This window comes from Lonchura striata, chromosome 11 (genome assembly GCF_050655825.1).
Source record: "Lonchura striata isolate lonStrDom1 chromosome 11, ASM5065582v1, whole genome shotgun sequence".
In the NCBI taxonomy this organism is placed as follows: Eukaryota; Metazoa; Chordata; class Aves; order Passeriformes; family Estrildidae; genus Lonchura; species Lonchura striata.
The window spans coordinates 21,744,639-21,767,110 of NC_140713.1; the positions used below are offsets into that span (position 1 = coordinate 21,744,639).

At 40.5% G+C, this 22,472-nt stretch overlaps 1 protein-coding gene across 2 annotated transcripts in view; it reads left to right on the forward strand.

The window, feature by feature from the left end:
• Positions 1-22,258, forward strand: part of CDH13 (cadherin 13) — a 459,552-nt gene extending 437,294 nt beyond the window's left edge. The window contains exons 12-14 of one of the 2 annotated variants that reach the window (XM_085589892.1): positions 3,774-4,007; positions 5,285-5,500; positions 20,020-22,258. In XM_085589892.1, coding sequence (XP_085446018.1) covers positions 3,774-4,007; positions 5,285-5,500; positions 20,020-20,027 — 458 coding nt within the window. In that variant the 3' untranslated portion in view covers positions 20,028-22,258. Of the gene's footprint in view, positions 1-3,773; positions 4,008-5,284; positions 5,539-20,019 lie in introns of those variants that run through there. The other variant, XM_085589891.1, reaches the window with a different exon arrangement.
• The last annotated feature ends 214 nt before the right edge of the window (positions 22,259-22,472 follow it).

Here is a 22,472-nt window from a genome sequence, read left to right on the forward strand (position 1 = left end):
ACTGGTCAAACTGTCTCTCAATTCTCTTTTCTTACAAAGAAGAAAGTAAAACAATAATTATTTACATTAACAGTGTGTGAGAACTCTAGTAGAAATAGCTAAACATTAGAAGGCATAGAAACTTTTAAAAGAACTTTAAAACTTCCAAAAAAACTATAAAAACCTTAACGCTTTTAAAAATCAGGGCAACAATTCTGTTCAGCTTTTCATTAATATTCAATCATTAAAAGTATACAAAGTATGTTTTTCTACAACATTTATTTTCAAACAAATTTTTTTCAACTGGCAGTAGCAACATGGTCATTTATGCCGGCAGCACTAAAATCCAATTTAAAATCCACATTTCCTGGTAGCAGCCCCTTGCATTGGAGAGTCAGTTCACCACCAAGTTTTCACTTTGTTTCACTGTGAAATTCTCCATCCTTCAGTCTCTGTTTCTGCAGCTTTTACACAAACCAGTGATGCTGTTTCACCCCTATGATTGCCATGGTATATTCCTGGATGTGCCACTTCTGGGAGTTTGGAATTCTCTCTGTCCCCAAGGGCTCTAAGGGCTCAAATATTTCAAGTGTTCATCCTCAGGAAGGATGGCCAGTTCTGGTTGGTGGCTCCTTGGAAAAGCTTCTCCCCAGGATTGTTGGGCCCTTTAGGTCTTGCTCTGCTCATTAATTCTACTTTCTGCCACAAGGTTTGACAATACAAATTGAGAGTTTTACTTCAGAATTAAAATATTCTGTGGGTAACTTTCCTTTCAAAATCAAAGGCGTCTGGAGATCATGGGATTTTGAATTATTTCAATAGCATAATACCATCAAATTTATGAAAGTCATATATTCCCAGTGGATGAGTTGTGACCATTTTTTCTTGATTCATTTCGTGTTACATTTTTATGACGTGTGTTAACAAGCTCCAGTTTATGACCTGACATTTGCTTGCTTTTCTTTTGGAGGTCTTCATAAATCAATGAAAGATTTTTGTTTAAATCATTATAAATAAACCAAGCAGAGAATAAGTCATTGAAATGGACAGAGGCAATTTCCTTCCACTCTTTTTTTTTGTGTGTAATATTTGCCCAGCTCCTGAACCATACAAAGAGTGAAACATTTGCACAGCAGGGAGAACGCAGCCATATCTGTGTGTGACAAAATAGCAGGACATCCATAAAGCTGTTGGCTTTTTCATTTCAAAAGGCAGATTTTAATATTACTGACTTCAGAGAAAGATAAGAAGGGCAGTGCATAAGACATTATCAGTCCAGTGTGGAAATAATGCATTCAAAATTAAAGACAGCAGTTTAATTAAGTGCATGAAAGGCTGGCTTTTATGATCATATTTCAAATACTAGAATGTCTTTTCATCCATTCTGCCATATGACTTTACTTAATAATATATCAAGAACAAAAAGTGTATAGGAGTCTTTCTGTAAATTCAATTAGTCCAATAAAAAGTGAAAAATAGTTTCTTTTTCATTAAAAAGAACTCAAGCCTAACCCTTCTGATGACAAAGTGTGAGATGAGAAGGGAGGGCAAGGCTGGAGAAGGATGAACGTTCTGCCTTTGTGATGCATTTCTGCTCGAAGGAAACAGATGAAGTGTCACCATTAGTAACATTTGTTATTGAAAGGACTAATTGCATTCTGCTGCAGGCTGCAGTTTATCAGATCCAGACCACGGGGTACTTGCTTCTGCCTTGGGATGCTCTCCCAGCACAGCAATAATTTGGTTTATTAAAATCTGCTGTGGATAGCTGTCTAGAGCCCAGGTTATGGGGCTGCTGTGGGCAGGGGTCTGTGCTGAAGGGCATCTCTTGCAGGGCTGGGCTGGCAGAGCTGTGGCACCTCGCCCTGCTGCACAGGTAACTGCAGCACCTTGGATCCATTCTGGGAAGGGCTTCTCTTGGAACCCTGGTCACTGAGAACTTCAGACTTTCTGTGCTAGCAGGCACTGACCCCCAGGAGAACCCTGAAGTCATAAAGCTTCCAAAATTAAATAATAGAACTAAGGCTATGAGTGTGTAGTTTGAATAGAAGTGTGTAATATCACATAGTAGAAAACGCAGAGTTTAAAGTTTCAGAATATAGTAATATATATAAAACAAAATAGAAGTTTTAAAGCAGAGACTAGCCCTTCTTCTTTACCTTCTTCTTTACTTTCTTCCTCATAGGTTTAAATAGTATTGTGTAATTAAATAAAAAAGTCCACATTATGAGTCACAAGTAGTTAGTTGTTAGGTTAAAAATGTAAATTATTTGATGCTGTTGAGGCAGGGTGGGAATGAAGAGACTCTGTTCAGAAGGCAAGAGCATAGAACTCTGATTTATTTCAAAATATATCGCTCTTTATACAGAGCTTTGTGCAGACCAACTCCATTGGTCCTGAAGTGAAAACATCTCACCTATTGGTGTGCAGTGAACCTAACTATAAACAATGTGAAAAAATAGAGAGGTAAAGAATCTTATTTACATTCTTCTCAGCAGTTTCTCAGGCTTCTGCCTGGTTAGAAACTAAAGTGCTGTATTACTCATGACTTGTAAGACTGTTCCTGCTCAGGGAAATGCAGGGATCACATTTCCCTGTGCTAAACCAGGAAAAAAAAAAAAAAAAAAAAAGAGGAATAAATAACCCACAAGTGCAGCATTTCAGATGAGACCTCGTTAAGTGCCAGCCACAATAAAGGACAAAATGTGCTCTCAGAAAACTTTGAGGTGATTTTCAGGGGGTGCCAAAGGGAGCTGGCATACCCTAGCATTTTATTAGTTTATTAGATTTCACAGGCAGCTTCTGCCAATAATTTGCAGACCAAATAATGTATTTAAACAAAAGGGGTTCTTACAAGACTTTCTTTTGGTGGGGTTTGGAATACGCTTGTAAATAGATTTCAGCCCATGAAAGAATTTCAGTACTGTCTCTTCCCTCCAATTCAATTGTTTTGCTATTTTTCTTAGTGTATTCTCATTGTCTTAGTGTATGCTCAGCACGGCACACCTCTGCACTGACTGGAAGTCATTACCACTTGTCAGCTCCTGGGTCAGCCCTAGAAATGAGGTGCTGGTCCCAGCAGGCAAATTTTGCCCTCCCAGCTCCCCCGTGCCAGCGGGGCTGGTTTGTCACTGCCAGCCCTGGCACAGAGCCTTGGGGCGGTGAGTGAGCAGCAGCCTCACCTCTGCAGCTGGCTCTGGGGTCAGGGCTGGCAAATCATTCTGGCAGGTTTGAAAGCACTGCTAGCACGGGGTAAATAACCCATCTCATTTCCCAGAGCTGCCTCTGGCAGCTTTCAGTGCTGCTGACAGGGCTGCACGTGGCCCTCAGGGCTGTTAGGAATGATCTGGTCCTGTTCTGCTTCTGGGCACCCACCCCACAACCTGGCTCCTGCCTCCTTTTCCTCTCACTTGCCTTATTCTTCATTCTTTTAATCCTCTGCTATCTGTCTGGGGGATGGTTCCCAGTATGTTTCTCTCAGTGTGTGCTGATGAACAGATTCTGTTCCAGATATCTATTCATGTCCTACTCTCATTTTAACTTCAAAATATTCCTCTCCCAGAGGTTTCCTTAGAATAATTTTCCATATGGTAGAGAATCAGACAGGCTTCATTCTGAAAATCAGCAATGAATTTACAAGTGTGACTCATCAGGTTTTTTAAGCAATAATTTCCATATAAAAGAGGTAAGAACAATAAAAATTATTTCCCTTTGCAAGCCTGCAGGTGCAAATAGGAGCGAGAATTTATGGAAATGTGATTTAATAAACAGATGTTTGTTTTTTTTTCCTATAGGCAACCCTCCTGCTACAGGTACAGGAACTTTGCACATCACCTTGGAGGATGTCAATGACAACGTCCCATCCCTTTATCCAACGCTGGCAAAAGTTTGTGATGATGCAAAAGATCTCAGGGTAGTGGTTCTAGGAGCATCAGACAAAGACCTTCATCCCAACACAGATCCATTCAAATTCGAGCTCAGCAAGCAATCTGGCCCAGAAAAGTTGTGGAGAATCAACAGGCTTAACAGTAAGGCTGTAATTTGGATTTTTGTGAATTTATTCCTCCCTCTCCTCTGTCCCAGGGTACTCCTCCTGAGGCACTGGGGGAATTTAGGAGGGGTTTTGCCTGACAGTTCTGTAGGATGGACCCACTGCTGCTGCTTTTCCCTGTGCTGGGGCTGCTGGACCAGCTGCCTGTGGGACACAGCTCTTCTGAAACCTGAAACTTCTCTTCTTGTGTTGGCTGAACTTTCTTCTCTCAATTTCTTCATTAATCAGGGGCTACTAATGACTGATAATTTTGTGAAGATTACTGCACCACATGGCACACAATTGGTTTGCAGGAGGTGCACGAGGCTTTGCTATAGGACAGGATGGAAGTTTTTTTTGGGCTTTAGCAATAGAAAAGAAAAGCTTTTTTAAAGTATTTAAACTCTTCACAAATAAAACATCCCAATGCACTGGGACCTTACACAATTGGTAAGAGGATCATGAGATTGCAGTAGGTTTGTATGTCAAATTGTGGGCACAAAGTACAACCGTTCTTCTTAATTTAGGTTATTCCTGTTTTGTTTTGTTTTGTTTTGTTTTTTTTTCTGGAATGTATTATTTTTCTCTGGCACGCTCCAATATTTTAGTTCATGTCATAGCCTTAGAGAAAACTAGAGATGGATGTGATGGCTGTACCTGCCTGCAGGACAAAGGGGAGGAGCTGTTTTCTTGGCTATTCTCCAAACATCAAACCACCCCTCTGGCACACCCTGGAGGAATTTTCACACCCACCTGGTGCCAAGAGCTGCTGTGGCCCTGAGCCCCCGGTGGAGCAGATCTGTGCTCTGGAAGGAGCTTTACTTCCCTTCCCTGCCCTCTCAGGGAAATTGAGGAAGTGGTTCAGCAGCTTTGCCTGTACTTCCTGGCAAGAAGGGTTATTTTTTCCTTTTGGCAAGTAAATTTATTATCTTCTTGTTTTGGGAGTGATGTGCCCTAACATTTTATTAGTATATTAGCTTTCACAGGCAACTTCTGCCAATAATTTGCAGACCAAATAATGTATTTAAACAAAAGGGGTTCTTACAAGACTTTCTTTTGGTGGGGTTTGGAATAAGCTTGTAATTAGATTTTAGCCCATGAAAGAATTTCAGTACTGTCTCTTCCCTCCAATTCAATTGTTTTGTTATTTTTCTTAGTGTATTCTCATTTTCTTCCTGATTTCCATCACTAACTGGCATGTCTGATGTTGTTTGCAGACTCCTTCACCCTCCCAAGCAACCAACATTTGGTTAATTGTCCCCTCATCCTTTGCAGATACCCATGCCCAGGTCATCCTGCTTCAGAACCTGAAAAAGGCCAATTACAACATCCCCATCTCAGTGACAGATTCTGGAAAACCGCCTCTGACCAACACCACAGAACTGAGATTACAAGTGTGTACCTGCAAGAAATCCAAAATGGACTGCAGTGCAGCTGATGCTCTCCACATCAGCCTGACCCTAATCCTCCTCTCACTCCTCAGTTTATTTTGTAAGTCTTTTGCTGAGCTGTAAGTAATGAAATGTTGTTTTGGTACTCTGCATCAGAAAACCCTCCAAGGGAGGAGTTAACTTCACACATTGATATCATCATGCTGTAATTTTGGGTTCTTTTTTCCATGAGGAAATAGCTGTGAGAAAGGTGGGGGGAAGGGGCTTTTTAATAGTTAAAAAAACCAAAAAAAAACCAAACAAAATAAAGCAATGAATGCCTGATTGTCAAATTAAGAAATAGAAGCAATAATTTTAAGAGGAATCAAAGGGAATCAGAGCTAACATATGATAAACTGAGAAGTACCAGCTGTAGTAGCAGATTTGTGCAATGCTTGCTTTCATCTCTCCCCACTTTTGAATTCGATTCAAACTCAGAAAGAGGAGATTAAAGGTGTTCCTGTAACAATGGCTGTTCTGGGTCACCAGGAAAACGAGGCCTGTCTGCTTCAATATATTCCTCCACATAAAATGTGCAAGTGACTGGAACATGAGGAACTCATTTGAGATTCTGGGCTTAGAACCACCCAGAGCTGATAATCAAATGGCCAGGCTGGGTTGGAGGGCAGAGAAAACTGACAGGTAAAGGAAATTTCTGCTGTTTCTGAGAAAGCTTTCCAAATGAGACTCACAAAATTCCTAACTTGAATTTGAAGTGGAAAAAAAAAATAATCCCAGAATGACTGAAAAGTAGGAATTCAAAGCCACAGAATTCACAATTAAAACAGGGTGTGTTGCTGGGTAGTCCTGTGACAGCTGCCAGCAAAGTTTTTGATGCAGTGTTAGTTTTGAATTCCTATCTGTTCCAAAGGAATAGCTGTATCCTACAACTATTACAGTAAATCTATTATTTAAGGACTGTTACCTTCATCTTATATTAACAGAATCCCTTGTATGGTGACTTCAAACTTGAGCCATGGTGAAAGGTTTTGGATTCCCCATGAGAGAAAATATGCCAGGAGGCAGGGGAGAGGTCAAGGCAGAGATCCTTTCCACATCTGAGGCTTGGTGTGTGCTTGAACACACATCCTGTCCCTGTTTTCTTCTCTTTTTATCCCAAAAGCTTGGCGTGAAGGTCGTTGTGAGCGAGCTGGTACCAGCTAATGTTTGTGATGCTCTTTGAAGATGAAAAGGACTATATAAATGCTAAGTGCAAATTCCTGTTCTCAGTCTCAATCAGTGACATCTAAAGTATCTGCTTTGGCTTTGGTTCAGCTGGGCTGGGTTTAGTCTCCTGGAACCAAATGCAAACTTCAGCTGTTAGGAGTAATATGTTAAAAATATTTGACAGGGTGTGACACTATTGCAGCAGTGATATAAATATGCAGCCCATTGATTCAAATATATTCTTGTTGCCACTTCATAAATGCTGCTGCTGCTACACCAGGCATGACTTTCACCACTGGAATTACTTTCTTATCTGATGTGATTTGCACTTGAACTTTATTTACATTAATTCATCTGCTCAGAATACAATGAGATAGGGAAAAGCTTTTTGCTTTGGAAAGTTGCCATTTTCATGTTGATTCTTTACAGCCCGCACCAAGAAGTCTGATCATTTTCCTTAGGTTGAATTATAAAGCCAGTTTTAAGTATTGGAAAGCACTTTTGGAGTTGCTGTTCTTGGCTAGAGGTCTTGTCCAGCTCAGCTGTGGGTGGAATACACCCCAAGGGCATCCCAAGGGTGTTCCATGGCTGCCAATCCAGCTCTGGAGCTGCTCCCCAGCCATGCCTATGCAATTCAGCACCACAACTCCCCTGAGCATTTTCCTCAGGTGTGAACGACTGCCTGGAGACAGGAAGGAATGAGGCTGGGAGCCTGTTAAAATAATGTGGTTCTGTGTTTGAACTTCTCTGAAATGTGCTGCTATCAACCCGTTCCCAATTCATTTCCACACACAGATTTTTTTTATAACTGTGATTAGCTCCATTGCAATGTTTTGTATAGTCCAAATATTTATCAGAGTAATCAAAGATTATGATGCCATAAAAACAAAGAGAACTTTAGTGCTTATTGAACAGATGAAACGTCCCATTTCTAGTGGCAAGTTATGGGTTTAATTTTAGCAAAAACCCTTACGTGGCTTGCTTTGCTCACAGTGTTTGTGTTTTATGAGGCTCTTGTTCCTGGGAGGTAAATCCTTCAGTCAAATGAACTTTGTAACTCATGCCAAAGTATTTCTTTTTGTATTTGACATCTGGTGTGAGGATGGATAGCCCTCTCAAAGAGCTGCTCGTGGTAAAAGAGCCCTGCATGAATATCTTTCCTGTAGAAAACATCTTGGTATTATCATTTAAATGGTGCAATTATTATCTATACTTAGACTATGTGCTTCCTTCGTAAATCATGAAAGAAGTCAGATGTGGCAGATTTCTGAAGTGTCTGAGCACACAAGTGAAGAGCCTGATTAAAACTGAAATGGATGCAAAACCCAGCAGCTCCTCCTGTTCTGGAGTGTCCCACTGTGCTCACTATATTGAGGGATAATGGGATACAGGCTGCACCATTGCCCAGACGCCCCTGGGGAGGCAGATATAGCTGGAACAAGAAAAAATTAAGAGTTCCTGGCAGCCAGAAATAGAAAATATGAGATGCCAAAATAGATGGGCAGATTTGCGCAACAAAACAATGAGGTGGAATGAAAAGATGATGAACACAGAGTTGGGAAAAGGAGCATCTTTGTGTTACTTTTGTGCTAATTACCACTGGGATTTACTGAGGTCAAGCTGGAATGGTGGAGAGTGGACAGGCAGAGTTTCCAAAGTTATGATAGGTGATGGTGACAAATATTGGAAAGAATAATGTCACTGACTTGTCACTAAAGCAGACTGTGTTTAAGATGAGACTTCATGTAATGGCATTTTGTCCTCTGTCAGCTTTTCCTTGCTGTTACTGGAGACAAGACAGGGCCAAATATTCAGACAGAACTCAGATTTTAGTAGTTCACATTGAGGAAAAAACATGGAAAAAAAAATTCCTGGGTTCCTGGTCAGGGAGGAGAGCTACAGCAATCAGAATCTGCTCAGAATTCATGTCAAAAAGGGATCCTCACCACAGCCAGAATTACAGACAGGCTCCCTCTGGAAGGCTCCTCAATGTTTTCAGTGAGAGAGCAGCTACAACATCCCACAAGGATGAGGGATAACAAAGGAAAACAAGCAAAAAATAAATTTGTGCATGTTGCCATAACAAAATCAGCAAAAACATCTCCCTCAGGCCCTGTGGGATACTGAGAAAGAATCACTCTGACTGGCAGAACTAAGCTTTAGATCTATTATTACAAATTATTTATATTATTATTAGTATTTAAAGGAGTATTTGAATTCTGGGCTTTTGATTTTATAATAACTATTTCACTTAATTGCATAATCATAGAATAGTAATTGCATTTCATATCTTCTTTTATATTCTACCAACATAAAAGACCACGTTAGAGTCAAATGTGTGGAATGAAGGGAATAAAAGAACAACCAAAGGCACAATAGTCGTGTTACTAATATTTTACTTAAATTTCCTTGTTATAAAAAGACTGGGATTCAAACACTTCATATTGAATAAAAAAAAAATTCTCTTTTTTGACTATCAGCCATGGATGAGAAGCTTTTTTGGTTCACCTGGCCCGTGGACTACAAAGCTGCAAGTTGACTTGAGCTGAAATAAGGGAAGTGCTGAATTATTCTGAACAGAAAGTGAGGCACGAGATGAGTGGGGAAATGCCTTCTTAAAGAAATTAAATAAGCTGGAGGTCTCTACATTTCAATTAATTTGTTAAAAGTCAGGGTGAAAGGACTCAGGTGTGTTTGAAAAACAGAGACTCACACAAAAGTCTGTGCTGCAATTGCAAAGAAGCCTTAGAGATACTCCTGAATTTAATTTCCTAGTAATTTCCACTAACTTTTCCTATTTAGTGCTGGCTGTCCCTCACTATATTGGTTTTTTTTTTATCCCTGATTTGAGGAATGAAACAGCACGGTCAATAGAGAAAATACAGGTGGCTTTTTTTATCCCTTGAAAATGATGTTTATTATTAAAACACTACCAAAAAAACCCCCAAAAACAACAACAAAAAACCAACCAAACAACAACCAAAAAAAGCCAAAAAAACCCCAATTTATATGAAAGTGGTAGTTTGAATTTCCATAGAGCTGGACAGGCAGAGTTAATCCTGCAGTGTTATCTCTCACCCAGCTCATTTTTCAAAGCAACAGCAGCCCCTGTATCTCTTGTTTACCCCATGTTATTTGTGCAGGAACATCAAATGGCTGAAAAGTGAAACAAAGCGTTCCTGAAAGGCACCAGAACAAGACAAATCAGAGCAGCTTCCAAATGGAACAGACCTTTAAGGTCACTGCTCGTTCCATTCCCTGTGCAGATTTGTTACCTGCACATTCCCACTTTTCAGCCTTTATTTTGAATTTCTTGGCTTAGTTTTAAGCAATCAGGTTGCTTTTTTGCTTCAGGGCTCAACAGTTCAGTTTTTCCAGTAGAGATTTTGGGTTTTCTCAGGAAAAATAGGAAAAGGTTCATCCCTGTTCAACCCAGTTCCAGAGGAAGGATCGGAGGAAGGGTTCCCAATAGGTGAATTTGCTAAAACCAATACTTCTTGTTTGTTTCTTTGTTTTGTTGGTTGGGTTTGGTTGTTCCCTTTTACATTTTAGATTGTCTTAACACCTTTTAATCTTCTCCAGCAATTTTCTACTTTTCAGAGCAGTTTATTTTTAAATAAGTTTTAAAAAAAGATCAGTTTAATTAAAAAGACTAAGGAAGTCTGCAAGATAGATTTTCCCATTTCTGAGAAGTGAAATATTCCTATTTTGGCTAGAATCGCAAAAACTAAATTATCTTTACTGAGGTGGTTGTTTGGCTTTTTTTTTTTTTTTTTCCACTGCTCTAATTTGAGTTGCATTCTCATGTGAGAGTGCAACCATGTAGGTACCTAAAATATCACCTAAATTTTGATCTCCAAGTAATTGGAGATTGCTGATGTTTAGTGAGTTCCAGTGGTGTAAATCTCACTTCCTAAACCAAATACCAACAGCAGCATCCACTATTACTCACTGCCTTTTATACAGATGCTTTGGCCCACATTAATATTATTATTATTATTATTATTGCAGCTAAATATCACTGAAATAGATGTTTTCTCAAGTGCCTGTATGAGAAAAACACCATTTTTATTTGTGTCCCAAAAGATTTTGGTTGATTTTTAAGGAAAGGATGGTTTGGGGATTAAAGGGCTGCTTCAATTTGAGCCAGCCTTGACTTGAATCTCACTTTTAACACAGAGCTGTGTCCATTCTTCTGATTTCTGTTCAGGTTTTCCAGCCATGCAACATATTGTGCAGTTTGGGAGCCCACCTAAAGTTAATGGGGCTTGAAATGGCCCAGAAATCCATATGGATGTCCATAATTGAGGACAGGATGTTTGTACACCAGGCAAGACAAATAGAAATGCCCCCAAATTACACATCACCATATTGCAATGGTGTACATTGAAATGTGCTTAATAACACTCCGTTTTATTGAGTCAATTAGGTGGGAAATGGCATTTTACACAGATTTCAAACACGTTCCAGAAGTGCAGAGGTGAACAAACAGGGCAGTTTAGAAGATGTGTGGTTGGAATGCAGAAGGGAGCAACGTCAGCAGCAAATGCAGCTCCTTCCCCAAGAGCTGCAATATTATTGCTGATGGTCATTCTGGAGGCATGAAAGGGACATTCAAAAATATTGGTTTGAGAGCCCATTTAGTGCTGGGAATCCAAGTGAACGCTTTTATGTTTTCATTCTCTCAACAGTACTTCACAGTAATTGTTGATGCATAACATTTTTGTATTTCTTTTCTGAACAATTTCTTAAAGCCACATAAATATTGAATTTCAGATAGTTATCATCAGAATTGCTCTGGAGTGGCCTATGATTAAAAACTGGCACTGAATACATGACCAATTGAAGTATTTTTTTCTGCCATTAATGGTCATTACACTGTGGGATGTCCCTTTCTTTTCACCATGTCTGGTCCTTGGCTATTTTCCCTATGACTGTTTTTCCTCTTCCTTTCCTATTTTGCCCTCTATAACATCCAAATAACTCAATGTAAGCAGCTTTCTATTCAGATTTGGGCAGGATATTAAAGATTAGGAGGAGATTTGTGGTGCCTAAAGGTTTGATGATGCTGCCTTTGCTTCTGTAATACACAGTGGATACTTCCAAAGCCCTTTAAAGGGCCATTAATGTTTGGAGTATTTTAGATGAGGTCTTAAAGCCTCACTTTATCAATATAATTAATAGGAGTAGGTCATTGATTGGTGCTTAGGTAAGTGCCACCTTTAGGAGCAGTTCTTCAAAAAATTTGAAATGAGCAGGTTGATACCAACACAGCCAAACCTGGCCAATTTTCTAGCTTGGTTTTCCCTTTTCTGTGGCTTCTAAGCATAATTCTTCACTCTAGTTTTTACTTTTACTCAACAAGAATTTCTTCAGATTATTAATTTAGGATTTCAAGCTGGGTTTAGTCTGTACCTACAGATCTGAATGTGTCTGGATTGTTCATGTTCTGCTTATTTAAAACTGATGGTAACCTGTGCTGTGCTGCTGTGGGTGATGAGCTCTGCCTGCCTGAGCAGCTTCCAGTCCTTTAAAAGGTTGGCTCCCTGCTACAGTTGATGCATTTCATTTTCAGCATCCGTATGAAAAAAATCAGCAGACTTGTTCAGTGCTGCTATTTTAAAAGTGTACTTACTCATTTCACTTGTTGAATATTTTCAACCATTCCATTCAATTTATCAGATTAGAGCATGGGAAAATATCCATGCAGGCTGCAGGCAGCCACCTCTGCAATTGTTTAGTTTTGACAGAATTGAGAAATGAAGGAAGCATTTATTCCCTATTGCTTAAGTGAAGGCAACACTGCTTTGACAAAGTTTCCAACTGAAATTCACATCAGTTTAAAAAAAAATAATAATAATGGAGTACATCTTGGCTTTTCTACCCTAAAACTCCCCCTCTCCCAGTGAGATTCTTTGTATCCCTGGAGAACAGGAATTGTATTAGAATATGTTTTTTTATCTGATAAACCTAGGGAAGCACATGGCTCTGAATTTCTAAGCAAGGAGAGTAGGAATTTTGCTTCATCTGAGCAACTTTTCTTTCAGAAAATGTTTATTTTATGCACATCTTAGGAATAGCTCATTACACAGGGAGTGTGTGTGAGTACCTGACAGGGAAGAGGGGATGCACAGACAAGGATTCACCAGTGCCCTTGCCAGGCTCAGAAAAGCACTTTAGCTTCCACCAGCCCTACTTTGGATCTACCACTGCAGTCTCCTAATAATAAAATGAAATAATACATTATTATAATAAATATAATTATAATAACTTAGCAGTGTGAGAGCCACTCTGGGAAATACCCTCTGCTGGTGTCACACAGGTGACATGAGCTCAGCAGAGGACTGTGTCCCCCTGTGCAGGCTGGGCAGTTGGGGGTGGCACATTTCCCCTCTGCCCTGCCAGTCTGGGCTGACTGCAGAGCACGTGGCAGAGTTTCACTCTCTCAGGGGTCTGGAGGCTGAGGTGACCCCGAGAATGCAAAAGTCTTCATTTCCCAGCCTGCGTGGCCAAAGAAGAAGTCAGAATGTGCAGGGTTGGCTTCTCAAGGTTGTTTATTTTCCCTTATCTATAAGATGCTTTCCCAAGGAGCTGCAGTCTGTCCAGCAGGTCAGTCTGTGACACACTCCCACCCCCTTGGGGTGGTGCTTCCATTTTATACCCAAAACTCCCTGTACTGTGTTTGCAATAAGGTGCCAATATCTGGCGCTGTTGAGGCAGGACAGGAATGAGGAGACTGAATCAGAAGGCTGGGAGTAAAACTCTGATTTATTTCAAAATGCATCGCTCTTTATACAGAGCTACATCCTGGCCAATTCCATTGGTGAAGTAAAAACAACCCACTCCATTGGTGCAGAGTGCACGACACACAGTGGTAGAACTTAGCCGTAAACAATGTGAACAACAAGAGAGATAAAGGACCTTATTTACATTCTTTTCCAACAGATTCTCAGGCTTCTGCCTGGTTAGAAACTTTCCATTTCTCTTTTTGACTGAATCTGAGACCTACAAATATCTATCATTTATGTTGGACAGTGTGTCTCTACCTTAAACCAATAGAAAAGTGTCACCATCGCACCAAGACATGGAGGACAAGAAGAAGGAGAAGAAGGTCAGGACATGCCCAAATCCCTCCATCTTGTCCCCTTGAACCCCTCATTTAAAAAAAAATTGAAAACCCTAAAATTCTACTTTTTCACCCTGTGTTAATTCAACTACCACACTACTCACACCCTTTTGGCTTGTAATTCCTCATACAGAGTTGGCAGTTTTTTCCATGGGCTAAAATGGAAGCCACAGCTGTTTTTTAGTGCCAGGGTCTGGAGACAGCCAGGGCAGCCAGAGGGATGTGCTGGGCTCCCACACAGCTCCTGCAGTTAAACCCTGGCACTGATTTACGAGAGCCCACCAAAGCTCTGAGTGCAATTATGAGATTCTCGTTTCACACCGTGCTTCTCCCATCCTTAACAACTTTCAAATAATTTCTCACATAAATGAGAAACAAACTGTGTGTGATGTTATAAGCTGCAAATTTTCAGGATAAACTAATTTACTTTTGGAGTCTTTATAAACTTTTCCCCAAGGTGTTGTGGCCAGTGAGATCACCAGTTTGCTCTACCTGATATTAAGCCCAAATTTCTTAATTGCAGTAATGAAAATACAGGGTATCTGTTTGGGAATATTCCTTCAAATTTAATGAGATTTTGGGGGAAATTTAGAATAATTTATAGGCACATGGTGCGAACACTTTGAAACTTCTGCAGTTGAAACCTACCCATGACAGATCAACCAGTCATGCACATGAAAATATTTTATATTTTTCAAAGTTCTACATCAAGGCTAAACTAATAACTATGTCTCTAATTAGTGACCTTTCCTAGATGGTAAATCCAGGAAAGAAGTACCTGGATGTTGATTAGCTGCCTAATCAGACGCATGGTTCTGATCTCTTCTATCATTTTTGTTACCTCTTTAGCATTACTGAGGTTTCAATAAAGTCCGTGATGTAATGCAGACTTTTAATTATGCCAGATTAATGTAATATTTCTGATGAAAGGGTAATTGAAAGAAATGGAGCATGCATGAGCTGAACTCCAAACTCCAGCTGCGTTAACTCTCTTATTTTAATGGGAATTAAAGGATGAATGCATTTTGGGTAAAGCTCATTCCTGTACAGAGGGTCAGCAAGAAACTTAAATGCTTTTAATTTTTATGAGGTTTTAACTGCAGTGTAGAAGCAGAGTCTGTGAAATAGAGGGTGAGCTTGGTCTCATAAAGAGCACATCTTTCAAAGGTTTCTAATTGCTCAATTCAGACCTGTATCTTTAAAATAAGCAGGGAATATGTAAGTATATTCAGAGAAAGCTCTGGCTGCAACAGGGAAAGCTGGGGAGCACCAAAGCATTTTCTGAGATCAGAAGTTCTGCAAACACCACTACTAGCTGGCTGAAGGGAAGGTGCTGCTGGAATATGAGCTCTTGGCAGCCTGAACCACAGGGAATGAACTTACATCCTACCAGTTGCTTCTTCCCTGGAATGCAGATCATTAAATCTTTGTCTTAAATTTTGTGCTTTTTTTTTTATCCTCCGTTTTCTTCTGTTGTGTGGATGAACATGAGGAGTAAACCTTGAGTTAGTGTGACAGAGGCAGAGAGAGGTCTCTGTAGTCATTGAAGAAAACAACATTAGGAACTTGGGCTGAATTAGGTGAATTGCACCTTCTCAAATCAAATCAGCTTTTGAAACTCTAATTCATGGCTTTCCTGTGGAGTTGGCCACCATCATCAACTCCAAATACAATCAATAGACCTTGGCTGAGTAGGAAGAGGGGTTTATTCCATCTAATTTTCTATGTCATGAGTCTCCCTACCCTGAACTGTGCACTTAGATCTATATCCCCACAGTATGACTATTTTTATTAGAGCTATTAGTACATCAGATCCAGACAATCTCATATTTGTCAGTTTTCTTGACCAGCAGAAGGAAATTTTCACTTCCAAGGCCAAAGCCCTGATGGCTACAGCCACCAGCTGCTTGTGAGAACATGCCATGCTTTCTTATCTGGGCCCATGGACCAGAAATGTAAAAATTCAGAAACACATGGCAGCAACCTGCTGTTTTCACTGCTATGGATCTTTAAGGTCTTTTCCAGCCTGGTCATTCTGTCAATTCTGTGCTATCTCACTGCTATCTCGGAAGGAATGAGGCTGAATGTGTCTCCCAAGTATCAAAGAGGTAGAAGAGCAGAGGAGAACTGTGAGATAAAATTGGTGAAGATCACATTAGAGACTGAAACGAGAGAGATTTTTGGAGAAATAAGTTCCCCAGTTGTCCTCACTTAGTGCTGCTGTGCATCCCTGGACACCCAAAGGGAAAGGTGGAAGGGACAAAATAAGAGCAAAATTCCCACCCCATGTTTGTGGCTTGAGTGCCTTGGGCAGCAAATCACTCATTGTAGGTAATTTCTGTCAAATCACATCTAAAACAACACAGAAGGTGTAATAATTCCTGAGTGCTGAGGCCAGATACAAAGACAGAGCTGATAAAAAGAAAATAAAATAACTACTAGGCCTAATTATCATTAATGTGCAGATCTAAACCTGCCAGGCACAGGCTTACAGAGAATTAAGTTCTTAAAAGAAATAGTTCTCATTGATCAGCAAATGTGCTCCCTGCACACATTATTTGCACATTTTATGCTCACAGTATTCCTTAAATATTAATATATTTTATGGGCTATTGCCAGCTGCAAACTATAAATTGTCTGTGCTATAAAATACATAAAAATGGGTAACAACAAAATTAAAAACCAATGCAACCCCATCAAAGTGAATGAAAAAGTCACCAGGTGAGCTGGGGCTCAAATAAGAAGCAGAATCTAAAAATTTGGCTCTGTGTGAGCATTTCTGGAACTTTCATTTGTTTCTTCTTTATGGGGGACAATAAATAAAAAGAAAAGCTAACAAGAGAATGACAATGCCTATACAGAAAACAACAATGAACACTGGAAATCTAGGTGGGAGAAGAGAGAGATTTTAAATATGCAGCAGAGGCTCAGAGCTCCCCAGTGAGTTTAAAACAGAGCAGTTGTGTTGGTTTCAGTGGATTTCCTCACGTTCAGGGTTGAGTTTTCCAGGCAATACTTTGGCTATCCGTGATTCCTGTAGATTTTGTGCTAAGGGAGTTACTGGCCAGAATGTTTGTCCAATTAACACCTTACATGACCTTATCAGACTCTTTGTAGAAAGTAAATTTGTAATTTGCACTCAGTTATTAACCACAGAAACTAAAAGACTGATGATGCTCTCTAGACAGAAGCAATTCCCAATCCATTTTGTGTGCAATAGAAGGAACCAAGATTGATTTGATCTTGCATGTTCTTACTTACCAAAGGTGGTGGTCTACTGAAACTTCACAGACCATAATTTTGAGTGTTGAATCTGATTTCCAAAGGCAAGAATTACTCCTTTAGTAATCCACCTGTGCAAAAGGGTCAATCACCAGTAATGGCTTCCAGGCAGTGTTTGGAATAATTCTTTTAACACAGCCTTGGCCAAGGCTTAGGTGAATTCAGAGCAGTCTTGGCACCCTCTGCCAATGCCAAGAGTTTGGTGGAAGTGCCAGCAGATGTTGGGACACAGCTTTCTGTGGAAGGGGTCCAGGTTTGTTTGAGCACACCTCAGGGGAAGTTGTCACCATGGGCTGTGAATGAGAGGAAAACCAGAAATTTCCTGCAGGATAAAATCCAGGAATGTGCAGGGGGAAAGAGGCAGTGAAGGAGCCACAGCTACAGAGGTTTTGTCAAAGTGGCAGAGCAGGAAAATGCTGTGTGGAGCACAAGGCTGGCAGGAGATGAGCACAGAGCAGCTCAATTTGTCAAGGGCTCAGAAAAGATGCTGTAAACCTGCTAAGTGAGAGCCTGGGTAGGGGATTTAGCTGTTTGAATGGCTACAAAAAGCCCTTTGGGACAACCTGTGAGAGAGAATCCTCTAGATTGACATAACCTAAATATACAGACCTAGACCTAGAAAGGAGATTCCATGACAAAAACCTCCTCTGGTTTGTTTGTGCTTTCAGGCTTGAACAAGAGGCAGGATGATGGTGTTGTCCTGAGCAATCAAAGAAGGGAGTGCTTTAGGGGGAAGATTTAAGAGCTGGGTTGTAGCTGTGCAGAGCTGTCAGGAAAACATCCAAAAGTTATCAGAGCTAGAGGCTGACATTTTAGACTAAATGGAAAAGTGGGAAAAGAGAGTAAGAGCTCTGAAGTGTCAGCACGGATGTGATTGCTGAGCAGGAAAGGATGGTGGCACTGAGAATGGGAAGAAACCAAAGTGGGGGAAAAAAAGGTTTCCTTAAAAAAATGAACTGGAGGAACAAGAGCAAAGGACAGGCTGGAAAAGTGATTAGAGAAATCATGGTAAAATTATGGGAGGAGAAAGTCCCAGGAGCCAAGGGAACATCAGAATTTCAGGCATGTGATTAAATGGTTCAAAGCAATAAAGGATCAAGTTGAGAAGCAATTTCAATGGAAGAAAATCTGGGCAAGGGTTGTAGAGCTTTGAGGTAAAAGCAGTCAAGAATGGGGTGGTTCTTGCAGAGGCAGGGGCAAGAATTCCTTGTGAGAGACAAATTGGCTTTCAATAGATACAAAAATAGCAAAGGAGAAAGAGTCATAATTAAAGATTAACTCAACTAGTTTTTGTACATCAGACAATGTGTATGAAAGGTAGTAACATTCATTATGTCTGTCAATATAATGTAAAATATACAAGCTTTTCTTCAGGTGTGCACATAAATCATCAAATCCTGCCCTTTATTTACAGGCTGTTGGTGAAGCAGCTCAGTGGCTGCTCGAGTTGGTGGCGTATTCATAAATTTTGTGCTGACAGATTTCTCTGGTGACGTTTCAGCCTGTGGATTGCACAGGAACAGCTCCACAGCTGCTGCTCATTCATCATGTCCAAGTGCCTGTCCTTAGCAGGAAGACCCCCAAGGATGTCCCAAGGATCCAGAGCAGCTTCATCAATCCCAGAGCCAGTGTCAGCCCCTTTGAGCCAGGATTAAACAAATGCCCTTTAATGACACTAAGCTTGGGATCTGGAAATGCTATTTTTCAGGTTGTCTGTGAGATCAGAGTCTCAAATTCTTTCTTTTCACTACCCAGGAGATCAGGTTGTTTACGACAATTTAGTTCTAGCTGGCCTCCCTAATCCAAATACATCCAGACTTTGGCAGTCATGACCATAAATCTCCTATATGTGAGTCTGGATCCTGATTTTGTGGCCAGACCTTTTCTTTCAGCAGCAGGCTAAAAATCCATATGCCAAACAATTCCAGATTTTTGTCCTATTTGGAAATCTCAGTTAAACTTCTCACTTCAGTGAGCCCCATCCATCAGCACCTCTATGGATTTCTTGCACTTAATTTGCTTTATTTACCTTTGTTTACCAGAACTGAAGTGCTGCAGGGAAGGGGCCAGGCAGCTGTTGGCATCCAGGTGCCTGCATTGCTTCAAAATTCAATATTGACATCAGTTCAAATGATAACAAGAAAGAAACAGATAAAACAAAACAGCCTTATCAATAATTATATTACATTTGATTTGCCCTAAAAGGCAAACAGATCATTAAAAATTTTTAAAGGCCACAAACCAGCATCTAACTTTGACCATTACATTTCTGTGGTAGTGACAAAACTGTCAATATTGCAATATCACAATCTTTTAAGTGTACAGATACAATGAATAGTTGACAAAAATTTGCTGACTGAGTTTTGATGTGTCTTTCCCTTGGTTTTATAGGTTCAGTGTGAGCTACAGCTAATGTTAGATTTGCTCCTGAACTCTCCTTTCTGAATTTCTTCACTGCCTTGGTATTATCAGGGTGTCCATCTAAAACAGAATTCAAGTGCCACATTCACTTTATTTACTAGAAACCCTATAAAAATCTTATAGTTCTGTAGCAACATCAATGTGATACACCAGGCCTTTTATTCCCTGGTATATTCAGAAAATATAAGGCTCTATTAGAGTGTTATTTTTCAAAAGATATTGTTTGTTTGCTCTTTGCTTGTCAGGGTGTGCAGAGAGGGAAAGGCTGGCATTTCCTTGGGCACAAATGGAACTGATGGAGGTGCCCAAGGAGGGGAATCAGATCCTGGCTCAGGATTTATCCTCTCACCACATCTTCCAGAATTGCACCACAAAGGTCTCTGACTGCCCCACATGACATTTTGGGCTTTCCTCTAGGAATTTCTGCACTGACAAATAATTGTTTCTGGACCCAGATAATCGATATTAACTACTGGCAATGTTCATGCACCCAACTAGGAATTTGACTGGGGGAACAAAAACCCCAAACAGTTAAAAGATCCTGTGATTTGCATGGCAATACTCACCCCCATCTCATCCTTTAGGTCTGTAAGAATTCCTGCCATTTGAAGCTGTCCTACCGAGTTGCCATGGCAACGAGAAGAAAGGAAAAAAACCATCAGATCTGAAGATTGCAGTTTACAATGACTGTTCTTCACTCCTCGGCCTCAGTTGCTCCAGTTTAGTTTGCAATCTCACTCAATCTGTCCGACTGTACCTTGGTGTTCGACAGCCTCCACCCCTCTGCCCTTTGGCCCCGGATTCCTCCAGCAGGACACAAGGTTTACTCAAAATTTACTCTGAATGTTAAAAGACCATGACATCCAAACCCAACCTTGGGGGAGCAGGAAAAAAAAAAAATCAAAAAAACAAAACAAAACCAGATTGACTCCATTTTTTTCTATCTGTTGACTTGTTGCTATTCAACTGTTCAGAAAATATTTTGTCTGTGGGTTAGTATTTGTATATGTATGAGTGTATGTATATATATATATTTATATAGAGAGAAGAGTTATACCACAGGTTTAGCTTTTATAAAATGTTCATCTGGAGGGTGAGAAAGGAGGGAGCAGAAGAACACAGCCACAGATGAATTGTAGCTGTCCCACCATGGCTAAACCTGCTGGGCTTGCTGCTCAGAGCGCGGCCAGGAGGAGCGAGCCTGTGGCCACCCCGGGCTCTGCCATGGCCCTTCTCGTAGCTCAGGTTCAGCAAACACGAAATGCAAATCCCCAGGGCTTGTTCCTGGTCTGAGCTGGGCCCCAGAGGGAGCTGAGGATGCAGGAGGAGCAGCCAAGTGTCAAGGTTTGAAGGGCCAAAGGGCTGGAACGTTGGCTGGGGCAGGTGGCAAAATGTTTTTATCAGTTGTGCAGGTGAGAAGCTGAGTCCAGCAGCAGCTCTCAGTGCCTGCCAGAGCACTGATCTCTGTCTCAGCCTCTGTGCCAGCAGCAGCACGGGTGCCCTGTTCTGGAAATACCCTCACAAACACACAAATCCATCATTTTGGATATATATATACATACATACACACGTACACACAGTTTCCAGTTAAGAGTAACAAGAGCATTTCTTTGTGTGTGTAAACTTACCACACCTGTTTGCAGACATGGGAAAAAAAGGGTGTTTGTTCTCTATGAATATGGATCCTTTTTTTATTCTGTGAGCATGTAAGGTCAAGAAAAAAAAATCCTTCTAACTGTATGAAGATGATCATCTTGTTAATAAACTGTAAATGATCCATCAAAGCTCACACCAAATTTTTATAAAATTAACACAAAAAGTATACTAGTGACAGACTGTGGCTTTTATTAGAGCTTGCCAGTAACTAGGGTAAGGTAAGTGTCTTAGAATATTTTAATAAACTTGCTTATTTAAAGTTTAAAGAAGAAAGCTTCCTTATGCAATAGAACTTTGCAGCTGCATTCTTTAGTTAGCATTTTTACAGTAATTATGGGTCATACTCGATGGCATCCTTACTACAGTGAGAGTATGAGCATATCTTCCACCCCACATATATGTTTCAATAGTAAAGAATTTTGGAAACATTAAAAATAAGTCCAGACATACATTTAGTTTCCCATAATGCTACACTAGATATTAAATGTGTGTTGGTGGTTAAAATTTGCTGTACAATAGCTTTTCTCCGACTTCCTGTATTATACCAAATATGAAACAGGTTGGTTTTTTTTCCCTTTCTTCCTTTTTTTCTTTTTTTTTAATCAAAAGGAGTAATAACAACAGCGACAGAGGAAAAATGAGTTTGTGTTGTGAGCTTTCCTAACGTTGTAGATTTCTTGATAAGATATGAGCTGCCTTCAGAGCAGTTTTTCTCTTCCAGCTTAACTCCTGCAGTCCTGACCAAGTGAAATCTGCCCCTGGTCCCTGCAGGAGCCTCGGTGTCACCAAGGTGGCACTTGAGGGTCAGTGGGAGCTGGTCAAGGACACCAGGAGAGGCTTTTGGCAGCTCCAGCAGGGAAGTGCCTGATCCCCACCATTGACATGGGCACGCTCCTGGTCCTCCCTCCCTGCCCATGCCTTGTATGGACCCCATGCTGCTGCTTTGCCATCAACAATCACATCTTTTGTATAAAAAAAAAAAAAAATATACAGATATTATTTTCAAGCAAATTTTTTCCAAAAGGAACGATTTCACTACTGTATGGCACCTCTGGAATTCCAGCGTGTATGTTCAATGAATGCACCCAAAGATATTCTGCACCCTGTGCTTTGAGCTACAAAACCTCTATCTTGAATAAAAGAAATTATATTACCCTCCCCCACAAATACTCTTTTCTACTTGCTTTTTTCCTCTCTCCACCCAGTCAAACCCACCTCTGGAAAGACCCCCCCCCCCTCCTTGACTTTGGTGTCATTTCTGTCAAATGCCAGAAAAATCTGCCCTTCCCTGCTTTAAACCAAGGCTCACAGAGCGTTTGGTGAACCACTCCAAGGGCAGCCAAAATGAGGAACAAAGAGAAAACTCTTCTGCCTGGAACTA